Genomic DNA, 14,411 nt, shown 5'->3' with positions numbered 1-14,411 from the left:
ATATATATATATATATACACTCTATATATATATACACACATACACACAGAGACAGAGAGATATTTCTATATATATATCTATACACACACAGAGTGAGAGACAGTGTTTGTGTATATATATATAAACAAATAAATTTCAGCTTGCACTCAATGTACTCAAAAACATCAACAAGTGCCAGTCTCTAATAATAATAATAATAATAAAACAACATTACCATTCTCACGTCCAGTAAAGGAAGACTGCACTCAGATCAGTAAAGGCAAAAAAAAAGTCTGTATTAGGCATCAATACAAAATGAACAGGCCGCCCAATCTGACGTTTCGGTTCCGGAGTGGAACATTTCTCAAGGGCGGTGCAAACACAGACTGACACACAGACATATACAGTATACACCCTCACCACATGTGACCAAACACCTGTGCTCAATTACCTGTTGACTGCCACACCCATAGGAGTATAACATCCGGTGCTCAGGCTGTATAGCCACCATCTTGGAGGGGGGATCTAATGAGGCTAAGAACTCTTAACCCTGCATATTCCGAAAGGCGTCCATGACGCCATGGTGACAAGCCTAAGGTGATTATTAATGCACAGCATGCAGCACAGCCGGATGTACAGGGAGATATGTAAACAGACCAACTAATGTACCTACACAAGTGCCCACTACCAAGTTGTTAATTATGAAACATAATTAAAACATACCGTGACAGAAAAAAACTGTGGCTTTTATTTTTTCTGTCACGGTATGTTTTAATTATGTTTCATGATACATATATACACAGAGAGAGAGAAAAAAAAAATATATATTATATAATGTACATATATATATAGGAACATATAAGTACATATAGATACAGAGAGAGTATGTGTGTGTATATCTATCTATCTGGCTATCTATCAATATATACACACACACACACAGAGATAAAAATATATATTTATAGACACTCAGATATCTATTTGTAGTAGTACAATTTGATACATTTCAACATGAAGTAGGAATGTCTTATTCCCAAAAAATGTCAGACATGTTGTATAGTAATTGCCACATTACATGAAACACTAGGTCATGTGTTATGTGAAATTGAATGTTGTTGGCTAAAAATAATAGTGTCATAGCATGACACTCAACATTCGAATACTGAATCTGACAGTTAGCATACTTACCAAGACATAAGTGTATGTCCTAATCCATTAACATGCACTGTATGGCATAATGTTTTTTGACTATACAACACAAGAATAAGTCTGTTTAATATATTAGCAAAAAAGCATTACCTAATTCAGTGAAGAAGCATTTGTAAACATTCATATGTGTGAAAGGACATACTTTCATCTTTGCAACCATCTCTACTTGATCATACATACACTATGCAGGAATGAGGATGCATCAAACAACAAAACAACACAAATAATTTGTAGGGAACTTTGTTATTTTTTACATTTTGAGAGCGAGTCACAGGCCTGCTTGTTGGCTGTTGTGATCGCCTTCTCCCTGTGCCAAGTACTCTAGGCCTAACATTTGCACTATCTGTGGCCTGTGGTAATTCTGGTGCAGTAGCTGTGGCCTGTGTTAATTCTGGTGCACTTGCTGTGGCCTGTGGTAACTCTTGGGCACTTGCTGTGGCCTGTGGTAGTTTGGGGGCACTTGTGTGGGCCTGTGGTAGTTTGGGGGCGTTTGTGTGGGCCTGTGGTAGTTCGGGGGCACTTGTGTGGGCCTATGGTAGTTCGGGGACACTTGTGTGGGCCTGTGGTTGTTCAGGGGCACTTGTGTGGGCCTGTGGTAGTTCGGGGGCACTTGTGTGGGCCTGTGGTAGTTCGGGGACACTTGTGTGGGCCTGTCGTAGTTCAGGGGCACTTGTGTGGGCCTGTGGTAGTTCGGGGGCACTTGTGTGGGCCTGTGGTAGTTCGGGGACACTTGTGTGGGCCTGTGGTAGTTCGGGGGCACTTGTGTGGGCCTGTGGTAGTTCGGGGGCACTTGTGGAGGCCTGTGGTAGTTCGGGGGCACTTGTGTGGGCCTGTGGCACGGGTTCAGCACTTGTGATACATTGAAACACTGGTGGTGCAGTTTCATGTGTGTTTGTTTTTTTTTGCTTCCAAAAGCTGGTTATTCGTAATTGTTCACCAATCTTTCTTTTGCTTGTCTACTTTGCAGGTGTAGAGGCAATATTTGGAGCAGATGATGGCAACGCTTCTATGTTGACAGGGACCGGCACAGAAGTTACACCAAGTGTACCTGAAACATCATGAAGTGGTGAATAAACAACTGATGGGTCTGGAGAAAAATTAGCACCACGGAAATATCCATCCTCTGATGGCTTAAACTGGAATTCATGCTCTCTTGCTGTACTCCTAAACAGATTTGATTGGCTTACATTCAGAACTAGTGCCTGTAATGTGTTGTTTAGATTTTGGAGTTCTTTAGGAATTTGGATTATGACATTTTTAATGTGTGTCATTTCTGAGATCATCCTTTCATGGCTCCTTTCCTGCAGTGACATCATCCTTTCCTGCAGTGACATCATCCTTTCATGCAGTGAGATCATTTCAGAATAGCGACGATTTTCTTCACCCAATATTCGTTCTTCCGAAACTGCAATTGCAGAGAAAGTGTCACGAGCAGGAGGACTTGAATGCTGTGTTAATCCAGGAGTGTCAACAACTTTATGGTCAATTGATTCAATTTGTCTTTGAACAGCAAGATCTGGTTGTAAAAAGTACAAAATAAATGATCAACTTACATGGAACATTCACATTGTTTCATGTAATAATGATATTTTTTCTCATAGTGTAACACGTGACATGTTGACATGATATCAAATGTTTGACCAATAAATGATTGAATCATTTTCCCACAGTTACAAACGTCTCGAGTCAGTGTGAATGATTATTGAATGGAAGATTGTTGTTACATCACAACTCATATTTGGTAATTCAAAACGCACACAATACATGTTGTCTAATGTAACCATACAGCTCCTCAGGTTCATTAATTAACTATTCATAAGTTCATCACATGTGAAAGTAAGAAATTATAAACAATGTACATTGGCATGGAAATGTACATATTATATTGTGTTTATGTCTGACACTCACCTTCAATTCCTGCTGATGACACTGAGGATGCAGGTGTGGACACGTGTTGTGGCGGAGCTGCCACAGGTGACCCAGGAGATGGCGGAGCAACTATATAGAAGAAAAACATCATAAGCTTACATTATGGGAATTAGGTACACATGACAGAAGCTGTAGTGGGAGTACTGATGTTAAACTATCACCATTCTTTAACGAAATAACAATGATATGCTTAGCTCCATCTGTAGATGATCAATCTGAACACAAATGTACATGTTAACATGATGAATATACATCTTATTTAAAGCGTACAACATACATACAATCTTAATGCAGATATGTATGAAGGGACGTGTAGTACAATTAACTTGTCAGTTCTACAAACACTGGATATTTGACTTATTATTATAGGCACAATAAGTGACATCACTGCCATGAATGCTAACAATACTCTATGCTTACAATTCGTAACATGATTGTTGCAGATTGTACGATATTACTTCTAAATCTGTATGATCATTTAGGAGATGAAGGGGTAGCTCTGCATGTGGCTGACACTCAGCACCACATGCAGTCTCTCGCTCACAGGTGCTACTGGTGTGAGAAGGTGGCGTATCAGTAAGGTTACAATATTTAATGAAAACACTAATGACAAAGCAACTTTGTCAGATTTCGTTTGAAGCTTGTATAAAGTTGTCATAGAATTGTCCTTTCAAATGAGTGTCATGAACTTATATTGACATTGTCACCTTCTACCACCTCTCCCCCCTCCCCCAACACTTCACCCAACTATGACCCCATGAACTCCCTCTTCCCCCCCTGTTCACCTCTCTGCTATGATTATATATTTGTGACAGTTGGTTTCACACACAGGTACATGAGCGTACTTGCAATATAGAGTTAGCTATATATATACACACACATATACATACATATACATATATATATATATATATATATATAAAAAAAAAAGTATCAACACCAAGCTGTAATATATATCTACATATATATTATATATATATATACATACATATATATATAATCAAAAAATAAATAGATGATACCGTTCTGTGGCTAACGAAATGCTTTTATTTGTGCGAGCTTTCGAGATACACTGATCGGCGCCGGAAGAAGAAATCAGTGTATCTAGAAAGCTCGCACAAATAAAAGCATTTCGTTATCCACAGAACGGTATCATCTATTTATTTTTTGACTATTGAAGCTTGGCTAACACGGTACTGATACCTCTACATGAATATATATATATATATACATATATATATATATAGATATATTTTTAGTTTTTTTTCATTTGTGAAATTTAGTGGGGACAATTGATATAAACATTTTGATAGGACACGTGTAGTACAGTAAGATTGTTCACCTGGTGGGAATGAATGTTGGTATATACCGAGATCTCGGTCCCCAGGCAAACCCTCCAGGATGACCGGCACAAATTTCTCACGCACCTGCTCCTCCAATGGAGTTAGCGTTAGAGCTGGTGCTGGCGGACCGCCTCCAGTGGCAGAAGCATGCATCCATTGTGCTTGGATTTTTTTTTAATATTGGCCTTCACGTCATCAAATCTCTTCCTACAATTGGTGTGGGTCCTGACAGTATTCCCACACGCAGACACAGACAATCTAATCTGCTCCCAAATTTCTTTCTTCATGGCTGAACATGTCCGTCCTTGAAATACATAACAATTATGGTAAGTTAATACAGCTAAACCCCGTTATAGCGTGGTCCTCGGGGCCACCCGCGACCACCGCATTTTTTTTTTTAAGTTTTTTTTTTTTTGGTGGTACCGCGTCCACCAGAGGGGGAAAGCTGAGAACTCTCCCAGCGTTCCCAGGCCCGGTGGGGCAGCGGCAACAGCACACAGCACTTACCCGGCATCTTGCAGCTCTTCTCCCTGTCTCTGTTTCCGTCTTTCGAGAGCAAGCTCCCTTAAAGAGACATTGTGTCTCTGTGTGTGTGTGTGTGTGTGTGTGTGTGTGTGTATATTTGACTATGTGAGACTGTGTGTATGTCAGTGTGTCAGTGTGTCAGTGTGTGTGTGTGTGTGCAGTGTGCTGTGCAGTGTGCTGTGAATGTATGCAGTGTGCTGTGAGTGTATGCACTGTGCTGTGAATGTGTGCACTGTGCTGTGTGTGTGCAGTGTGCTGTGAGTGTGTGTAGTGTGCTGTGAATGTATGCAGTTTGCAGTGTGTGTGCAGTGTGTGCAAAAAAAAAAAAACTTAAAATGTATTTTTTTTTCTTAATTCGGGGTCTACGCTCAAACCGCGTTATAAGCGGATCCGCGTTATAGCGGATCGCACTATAACGGGGTTGAGCTGTATGTTATTTAATGATGAATAAAAATTAATTCTGCTAAGTGTTGAAAGAGATTGATAACATGCTGCTTTAGGTTCAATATGTGTGGCACATGAATATTACAATTATGTGGAGACATACAAAGCTAAGGAAGCTTGCGTGAATGTTCAATGAACATACAAAATCACTTTTTAGGGATTCATATGTTCAGTGTAAATAATCAAGGATAATGTGTGTAACAATCTACTATCATTGATTGATATGAAAGATTATTAGATGTCAATCAACACATGTGACATCAGATACGATAAAAAAACTTTGGAACAATCAATGCAAAGATTGACTTACCTACTAAATGCCCATACAGAATGTCATAGTGCTCCAAAATCCCCGTCACAAGAACTCTGTTTAACTCCTCATTGGAACGGGGATTACGTGGCCGCTCCACACATTTCTTCCGAGCACGTACAGCCACAGAGCTTGGCTGCTGCTGGCTGGACTCTCCTTCTTCCAATGGAAGAGACTCCAAAAGCGCTGCACCACCAGACACCCCACCACCACCAGACACCCCACCAACAAAAGACACCCCACCAACACCAGACACCCCACCAACACCAGACACCCCACCAACAACAGACACCCCACCAACACCAGACACCCCACCAACACCAGACACCCCACCAACTCCCGCACTCACACCAACACCACTAGCACTCACACCAACAACACCACTCACACCACCATCACTCCCCTGACTCCCACATTCACTCAGACGCCTACTCACCAGTACCACTCACACGCCTCTCGGCCATACCTATAGAACTCACAAATAACAGAAAACAAATTTAAACACTAACGCACTCAACACTTGCAAACTGACAACAACAAAAAGATAGTAGCAAGAAAATAACCAGGGTTGGCGCTCAAGAGGTGATAGTGCCACAAAGAAATAATCCAAATTACAACAGTGAAATAGTTACACCCTCTGGTAACCAGGGCTCACTACAAGAAATTAACCCAAAAAAGTGCAATAAACATATATAATAAAACTAAAATGAATAAGCAAAGGATACCCACTCAACCTAGACAAGATGGGAAAGTCTTCGTTTCCCCTGGGACGTAGTGGGTAGAGGTGACAAGGGAGCGGGACACCATGCACATGTAAAAGAGAGATCACACAAATAGTACAGTACTGTAAAGCACAAAAATGATAATCCTATGAAATTTTGCAAAGGTTATACTCACAAGCAGACAGTGAGTAAAGGCATTTCACACATAAAGTGTACACGAACAGTAGTCCCACATAGAGGGGCATCTGGGGACCAGGGTGGGATGGATAGGGTGCACTACAGCAGAGGACAAGAACACACCATAGCGCGAACTGTGCAACAATTTAATGAATTAAAAAACACTTCCCAAGTGCTCACTTACAAAGTATATGAAGTTATCAGGCAATAAGGAATCAGAGGTACAGGCATATGATGATCTCACCGCCCCTTCCTCTCCAGGAATCGCGATTAGGTTTGGAATGGAGACGTTCCGTCACAGGTGCTCCTAATTGCGGCCGCAAGAAGCAACGAACAGATCAGCGTCTCTCCTCCACGTGTCTTGGTATCTGCCTCGATTCGACGCGTTTCGCTAGAGAAACTCCACACAATTCGCGCTATGGTGTAGAAAGAAACAGTGCCTTTAAATGGGCCGCTCAAAACAAAAAAAAACTTGCTTCGGCAGATTCAGTAACAAGTTTAATTGGCGAACATAACACGCCCTCGCCAAGCTCTCCGATACACCTGTGTCTGATCGGCAAATCATCGCCATAGTGGGAGCAAGTGTTTTTGGCTTGATTAGAACCTTATTGCATACTGCGAGGGCAAATCGCCAAAATCATGCCGATAGGGAACACTTGGCGCGAGCACTTTTTCAGCGCTTACTGCATAGAGCCCTTTATCTCCCTGTGCCTCAGGCATCAAAAACATAGTTTGTAAGCTCCACGGGGCAGGGACCTGTGCCTGCAAAATGTCTCTGTAAAGCGCTGCGTATAACTAGCAGCGCTATACAAGAACATGCTATTACTATTATTATTATTATTAACTGCTATTCAAGTCAATGGCAGATAAGTGCGATCGTGGTTACCAGAGCTTAGTGAATACTCTCCATTAAGCTTGTGTGTATCAACTTTGCATCATAATTGCATCCATTTTTTGTTGATTAATTTGTATCTAAATGCAGGGGAGGAATTGCTCTGCAGAATATACAAGTGTTTGCATTGGTAAATCACACAGCTTTTCTTCTCTATTGCATCACTTGAATCCACCAGCTCTGAGGTATTTACCTCTTTGCTCAAGAGATCGGAGTCAGATGGAAGAAACTGAAACATGTTGTATACTCTTGCCGCTGGCGCAAATTGACCGAAAAGAAAATGTTTACACAGCATTCTACGCAGCTCAAACGGTGTCATCATGCTATAAAGACAGCGGAACAAGGATTCTGGGACTCTGACCATTGTCCTAGGCAAAGAGAAACTCCAGATCATATTGTTTGCTAGAAACTCTGTTCTGTAGCTCACATGTAGGGTTGCCAGGTGTCCAGTATTGAACCGGACTGTCCTGTATTTGGACACTGTCCAGTAAAAATGAGGTAATACTGGACATGCATGTGTCCGGTAGTACTTCTCTGGATATAGTGACCTGAGTGGCTTGGGGGGCCGTGGGATTTCCCAGAGCAGGGAGAAAGCAGTGTGGTTGCTAGGGGGCTCGGTAGCTTCCTCCATTATGATTGGCTGCTACTGTCAGGAGCCTCGGGTGGGGCCAAGGAGAGGAGGAAACAGCATGGAGCAGAGAGAGGGGTGTGTGTGTCAAACGTGCCGCAACTTTCACCATTGTCTCCAATATTTTTTGAGACGGCACCTGGCAACCCGATTCACATGTGGAATAATCCCAATGTTGCCTAATGAGCTCAACAGAAGCACCAGGGTTTCATTTAAAGGTCAATAACTTGGTATGTGAGGTACAGCTCTCACATTAGGTCCCTGTATATTGCACTCAAAGTACATATTAGTGTCATTAATATGATGGAATCATTAGGAGCTTCATTATTCCTATAGAACAAGGTATTAAATACACCTTATACTGTATGTACCATTGACAGCAAAGAAAAATATATGAAAATAATAAAGTTTTATTTATTATCAGCGACGACACTCGTGATTTATTTACAGTGATAATTAAAATCCCCAATGAGGGGCAAATCAAAAATATTGACCATTTGTGTTAATCCAAATAGTATTAGTAGTATAGATCAAGTATGAGTGAAAGGTATATTTTATTAGTACAGCAGAATATCTCTATATTAATTAAATGGTGAAACGCTATAAGATATAGCAGCTAGGAGAGAAAATGCAACAATGTATCCAATCAATGCTATTAGCAACTTGGTCTAGCATTGATATTATCTTGTAAGAATATCTATTTGAAGATTAGATGATTGAGCCTATACATTTCTTCAATATTAAATTGCTTTATCTCCTGGTATATGTGGAGATTATTTGGTGATATATAGAGATATATGCAGGATGTGCCCACAATTGATTACCAATACTACTTGATAGAATGAGTGGATATAAGTTATATTATAGGCTAAAGCTGTAAAATTCCGGGCATTATTGAAATCCCTGCTCTCTGATTGGTTAGAATTTTGGGTATTATTCATTCCATAATGCCCGTAATTTTTGGCAATTTGCCAAATTAGCTCTCAGAGATGCTGGGGGAGAGTCCTGAGAATTTGAAACAAAAAACTGCCAAATTTAAAACTGTTAACTGTAAATACATCTCCTGGTCCAAGCTCTGGTCTCTCTCTCTCTGTCTCTCTCTCTGTCTCTCTCTCTCTCTGTCTCTCTCTCTGTCTCTGTCTCTCTCTCTCTCTCTGTCTCTCTCTCTGTCTCTGTCTCTCTCTCTGTCTCTGTCTCTCTCTGTCTCTCTCTCTCTCTCTCTCTCTCTCTCTCTCTCTCTCTCTCTCTCTCTCTCCCTCTCTCTCTCCCTCTATCTCTCCCTCTCTCTCTCCCTCTCTCTCTCTTCCTCTCTCTCCTTTTTATTTAGTTGTAGTCAATATCACTGTCCCCCCATTTATCGCCCCATCCACCTCTCCCCTTCTTCCCCCCATACCCCCACTTCTCCCCCTCACCCCTTTTCTCCCCTCATCTCTCTTTCACCCCTCTCTTCCCCCTCTCACCTCTCTCTCTTTCCTCCCTCTCTCTCTTCCCCCTCACCCATCTCTTCCCTCTCTCACCTCTCTCTCTTTCCCCCTCTCTCTTCCCCTCCCCCCTCTTTCCCCCTCTTTCTCTCCATCTCAACCCCCTCGCTCTCTTACCCCCTCACCTCTCTTTCCTCCCCCTCACCTCTCCTCTACCCCATCACCTCTCTCCTCCCCCTCCCTTCTCCCCCTATTCTCTCTTTCCCCTCCTCTCTCTCTTCCCCTCCCCCCTCTCTCTCCCCCCTCTTTCTCTCCCCCCTCTTTCTCTCCCCCTCACCTCTCTCTCCTCCCCTCCCCCTCTTCCCCCCCTCTCTCTCCCCTTCGCTCTCTTACCCCCTCACCTCTCACCTCTCTCTCCTCCCCCCCCTCACCTCTCTCTTCTTCCCCCCTCACCTCTCTCTCCCCCCCCCCCTCACCTCTCTCTTCTCTCATGTGCTACTTTACTTCTTTTTCCTACAAAGGTGCATCAGCGCAGTTCCGATTTAAATATCTATACAAAAGTGTCTTTTATTTCATGAAAAAGCCTACATTTAGCCCTGGCTGGTTTAAAGTCCCTCGGCTTCTCCTCGGGCCTTCAAGTTATTGGCCAGTAATGCCCTGTTCTGAGGGGATTATTACCTAAATAACACTATATCTATGGTATATGAATTCTTACTAGCTATATATCAATGCTAGATCAAGTTGCTAATAGCATTGATTGGATACATCATTGCATTCTCTCTTCTAGCTACTATATCTTATAGCATTTTATCATTTAATTAATACAGAGATATTCTGCTATACTAATAAAATATACCTTTCACTCATACTTGATCTATGCTACTAATACTATTTGGATTAACACAAAGGGTCAGTATTTTTGATTTGCCCCTCATTGGGGATTTTAATTATCACTGTAAATAAATCACGAGCGTCGTCGTTGATGATAAATAAAACTTTATTATGTTCATATATTTTTCTTTGACGTCAGTGGTACATATAAGGTGTATTTAATACCTTGCTGTATAGGAATAATGAAACTCCTGATGATTTATCATATTAATGACACTAATATGTACTTTGAGTGAGAGCTGTACCTCACATACCAAGTTATTGATTATTTTATCTTTCTCCCTATGCACCTTAGCAATAAATTATACTGATTAATATATACGGCTTTAGGAGTGAGCGGATGGTTAGTTTCAGTATATTTTCATTAAAAGGGGCATAGGCATCAGTTCAAATGTATATATATATATATATATATATATATATATATACATATATATATATATATATATATATATATACATATATATATACATATATATATACATATACGCATTGTGATGGGAAAAATAGAATGCAGCAATATAAATTAACTCTTTAATGCTGCAATTCTACTTAGCAAGACTGACGTAATTAACAATTCATCATTAACATCTTTCCTTAGTTTAAGATACATTGAATGTGCTTACATAGTTTTCAAATATAGGCCCAAAAGCTAAAATGTAATATTATACTAAGATGTGCATTTATCGTGTAATCATAGCAACGATTCCTAAAATGTAGTAATGCAGAGTTCTAAAAAAAAAAAAAAAATTAAAAGTATGAAAAAATTCATAACCATCAAATATGAATGCACTAATTAAAGCAGCAGTCTGCACTAATCATCATCTTTATTTTTTTGCATTTGATACCATTCAGAAATGTTAAGTGTCTGGGAAATGAAAATGTAGCTTTCCCTAGGGCCCAATGCAGTGTAAAGGTTACCATGGCAACTTCAGGAGGTAGAGATTAAGAAACCGTGGGGGGGTTTTCGCCACTAGAAAAACATCATTTTTTTTTATTACAAAAAAAGAGCAGGCCAATCTCATGGGAAAAACCTGCAACATTCTATTAGAATAAGTATCAGCTTCTGTGGAGGATTGCTCCTACTGTATTTATTTATTTTATTTATAAAATGTTTTACCAGGAAGTAATACATTGAGAGTTACGTCTCGTTTTCAAGTACTATATGTCCTGGGCATAGAGTTAAGACAAATAATACATGGTTACAAATACAGTTACATAAATGAACAGGGTGTACATTACATACAAGACATTGCATGCACAGTTAAAGAAAATATATATTATAGGCTTATGAAACAATTACAGACCAGATTAAAATGTGAGACAGCCTTAGTTTTGAAAGAACTTAAGCTGGTGGTGCATGTGAGAGTCTCCGGTAGGTTGTTCCAGTTTTGGGGTGCACGGTAAGAGAATATATCATGGTCCGGGGGGATGAGGGGGAGGAGGGGGGAAGGGGCTTAGGGGGATCCCGATCTTAAAAAGAGAGATTGCAGGAGCATCCATTGTTTAGTAGCACTACATATATGCGATAAAAATCATTCTAATTAAAAAATCATATTTAAGAAAACTATTCAATCAGCATCAGCTGCTGGATACTGTCTTGTTATATCCATTATTTACATAAAACAGCGATGATCATGTTTCCCTGATTCTGCACACCTTGATTTGGAGAGTTATCCACAGCGCGACAAGCCTGCTTTTAAAAACCTGCGTGTATTACCAGAGTTTCTATACATCCCACATCAGCATGCAGTGATTTTCTATCTTGAATGCCAGTTAGTAGTGTACAGCCACAAACTGTATAGAAAACAGACAGCTGTTAATGCATTATATGATCTATGCAAGATTAAACATATGATGTGTTAACATATCTCACATCATATTATGTATCAACATATGTAATCCGGATCTCCTCTTACAAGTAACCATTTCAGCTCTGTGTTCACGTTAACATCTGCCCAAATTAAATCTTATTGCCTTTGGGACATGTTACAAGGACGATTTTCTGCTTGAGCAATTAGCTTAATACAATTACTTTTTGAGAATGTAAACCTGGTATTATTTTGGTATTTTTGTTTAATATGCAAACAAAAGAAAAATTATTTAAATGTAGATCAAATGAAAAGAGATGAACCTAAAAGAATTAGACAATGATAGGAAGGAGCCCTATTCCATACAATGCATGGGTGGCTCACCCCATACATGTAACCCAGCCAGGAGATCCGTTACGGTGCACACCTTTTCCTCTTCCTAAAAATATTTTCTTTCTTGTATTGCTAAAAATGTGCGCAGCACAATGTGCTGAATTGTGCAGGCGGCAATACCACCCTCATAATGCAACACAACCCTCATAATTGCAACACAACCCTCGTAATGCAACACAACCCTCATAATGCAATACCACCCTCATAATGCAACACAACCCTCATAATGCAACACAACCCTCATAATGCAACACAACCCTCATAATGCAACACAACCCTCATAATGCAACACAACCCTCATAATGCAACACAACCTAATGTTGGTGCCTGGGATACAGAGTAACTGGATGTAAAATGACAAAGTGCTGACACTGGGACGGAAACCAAATTCCCCACTTGAGAACTTGCAACATTATCACCACTTCACTCCTTCAGAGACCAAGGGGGATGCTACATGCCATAGTTTATGGCAATCTCGCCCAACATTGCCATTCTTTTAACCCTTTGTGTTGCTGTCCCTTGGGGCTGTGAAAGATGCAAAACGTTATGTTAGCAAGAGAGTTGCCGGGTGCGATTTATATAAACACAAAGCCAGAATACAGCCCAAACCTCGGCTCTCAATTCAGCGGTAATAGAAGCCTGCTGACATTATCCTGTAAACCATTACTTTACGCATAATAAAATATGTGTCTCTTCATGGACGTCAGTCGCTGAAGGTAAAACTAGCGCGTGTGAATTGCAGCTTTTACTGCAGCATTGATTGAGCAGGTTGTGCGCCTGTATTGTGTTGAAACCTACATTTCCCAAGCAGCTTATATACAACAACACGCACTGGGCAGGTGTTGTGAAGTATCCTGTTTGTTCGTCTTAGTCCAAACATGAAAAATAAAATAACATTTTCATCAAACTGTACCAGAGTAAAGTACAAATGCCACATTTGGGCCTTCTCACATTTTGACCTAAATTATTCCCATTTGCACAACTGATACAATACCCCTTGGATATGTACATGTACAGAATCAAACTTACCCTTCACATTTTGGTGATTTGGGTTCCTCCAAATCAGAATCGTTTGTAAGTATCGTCCTGAAGTGGAAGGGAAACATCCCTCCAATGATCAGCTGGTGGTTTTTTGCTTCTAGAAATCCATGTAGATCAAATTTTCCGATCAACTTACATTCTTGACTTTGAACATAAACTTGGTCTTGCAGGCAAAGAAATAATGCAAAAAGCACGTAAAACACCTCGCTGCCCATTGTGACAAGAGACACTTCACTAAAATGAGCAATGAAAACAATAATCAAGCTTATATTGGATTCGCAGTAGATACTTCCTTGTTGCTATTGGCCTATGGAGAAGTATGGTGACCCATGGGAGAGAACTAGCTGTTTCTTCGTACAGAGCATTGGAATAATTGTCACTCATGAAATCTCTGCTCTGCTGGCAGCAGGTACTGAGTGAATCCAATGCCGTGCTTGTGATTATATTAAATATACCTGCTGGAATTCACAAGGGACTCCGTTGCTTTCTTGATTGAAAAGATTCTGCTCATTGCTTCTGCTGAAATTCTAAGTAACGCTTTTCATGAATGGAAGACAGTACCATCTAAATTTATGCTATATCCCTTATAAAGAGGGATGGGTTATTAATTGCGGTTGAGATGTGTATCTGTATTAAGTCTTATAAACAATAAACCACATTCTGTTGCTCATGTCATCTCTCAAAAACAATGTTAAA

At 40.3% G+C, this 14,411-nt stretch overlaps 1 protein-coding gene across 1 annotated transcript in view; it reads right to left on the bottom strand.

Moving 5' to 3' along the window:
• Nucleotides 1–13,930, bottom strand: part of LOC142465467 (vomeronasal type-2 receptor 1-like) — a 79,575-nt gene extending 65,645 nt beyond the window's left edge. The window contains exon 1 of the mRNA XM_075569422.1: nucleotides 13,704–13,930. Coding sequence (XP_075425537.1) covers nucleotides 13,704–13,930 — 227 coding nt within the window. The remainder of the gene's footprint in view (nucleotides 1–13,703) is intronic.
• Between the last annotated feature and the right edge of the window lie 481 nt (nucleotides 13,931–14,411).

Source organism: Ascaphus truei, chromosome 14, assembly GCF_040206685.1.
Source record: "Ascaphus truei isolate aAscTru1 chromosome 14, aAscTru1.hap1, whole genome shotgun sequence".
NCBI classification, from domain to species: Eukaryota; Metazoa; Chordata; class Amphibia; order Anura; family Ascaphidae; genus Ascaphus; species Ascaphus truei.
Note: the sequence above shows the minus strand (reverse complement) of the source record. Positions and strands in the feature narration are given on the sequence as shown.